Here is a 1,367-nt window from a genome sequence, read left to right as displayed (position 1 = left end):
TGCACTGTGTACCGCCCCGTCACGTCGTTGCTCTCGTGAACCTCGCCGCTCTTGCCGTTGTGCTGCGCCGCGCCCTGCAGGCCCCGCACCGTCACACGCGTCCCGTCCGGCAGCAGGTCGGGCCGCTCCCGGGTGCGTCTCCGCCCGCCCCGCCCCGCGGGCATGCCGCCCATCCCGCCGGGCATCCCTCCCATCCCTCCCATCCCTCCCATCCCTCCCATCCCCGGCATGCCCTGCATGCCCTGCATCCCTCCCAGCATCTGCATCAGGTCCGGCATCCCGCCCATGCCTCCGCCCATGCCGCCCATGCCTCCGCCCATGCCGCTCGGGCCGGGCATACCGCCCATGCCGCCCATCCCGCCGGGCATCCCTCCAAAGTGAAACTGCATCCCCGGGCCTCCCGCGCCGCGGCCCATCCCACGCCCGCCGCCCATCTCGCCAAACAGCACTGAAAAGGGGTCCTGCCCGCCAAAGACCTGGGAAAACATCGCCTCCGCATCGGCCTGCGAAAAGTTGCCGCCGGGCATGCCGCCACCGCCGCCGAGCCCAGCCTTGCCGACGGTGTCGTACGTCTGCCGTTTCTCCGAGTTGGAGAGCACCTCGTACGCCTCGGAAACCTTTTTGAAGTTCTCCTCCGCCATCTCCTTGTTGTCGGGGTTCTTGTCGGGGTGGTACTTTACGGCGAGCTTCTTGTACGCCTGCAGGGGACGAGCAACGCGAGAGCCTCGCGGCGGCACGCCTGTGCAAGGTGGTGAGGGCAGCGGCTGGCCTTGTTGATGTCTTGCTCCGTGGCCGACCTCGCAACGCCCAGGATCTTGTAGTAGTCTTCCTCAGTGATCTTCTGCATGATGAGAGCGGGCTGGAAGCGTCGCGAGCGAGTCTAGAGGGCGCAAGAAATTCTCGATCCAGTGCCTGGTGTTGTGAGAGTTCGCCCGCACGTAGCAAACTCATCATGCTAGCCGTGATGCAACGGACGATCAGCAAGCTGTGTAGAGGATTCGAATTCACAGCGGCAGGCGAAAGTGTGCCGCAGCTAGTATATGCAGACGATGGCCTGTTTTGCAGCAACGACATAGCAGCGACATAGCGACGATGCAGCTCGCGCTAGAGTGTGCCTGGCTAGTGACAAAGATATGCGGCAACAGCCTCCAGGTCAAAAAGAAGAAGAAATCGGCATGGTCAGCGACGTACTGGGAGAACAACGAAGAGCGGTTTCCCCTGAGCATATCAGGGACGCAATGGGCCAGCCTTTCTTTCTCCTTGCTGGTTGCGCGCTCTTGTCGGGTTCCTCTCTCTACAGACAGGGGTCAGCCGGGTCAGGGCGCCCGCAGCGCTCGCAGGATCGTTTTGTTGCCGTTTTCACCCCC

General features: G+C 63.6%; 1 protein-coding gene across 1 annotated transcript; it reads right to left on the bottom strand.

Annotated features, from left to right (window-relative positions):
- Positions 1-425: 425 nt before the first annotated feature.
- EMIHUDRAFT_69312 (hypothetical protein) lies at positions 426-701 on the bottom strand (the record flags this gene model as incomplete). Its single annotated transcript, XM_005756277.1, has 1 exon — positions 426-701. A coding segment is annotated over one exon (276 nt), but the record flags the coding sequence as incomplete, so codon positions are not given.
- Between the last annotated feature and the right edge of the window lie 666 nt (positions 702-1,367).

The sequence above is a fragment of the Emiliania huxleyi genome (assembly GCF_000372725.1).
Source record: "Emiliania huxleyi CCMP1516 unplaced genomic scaffold EMIHUscaffold_98, whole genome shotgun sequence".
Lineage (NCBI taxonomy): Eukaryota > Haptophyta > Isochrysidales > Noelaerhabdaceae > Emiliania > Emiliania huxleyi.
Note: the sequence above shows the minus strand (reverse complement) of the source record. Positions and strands in the feature narration are given on the sequence as shown.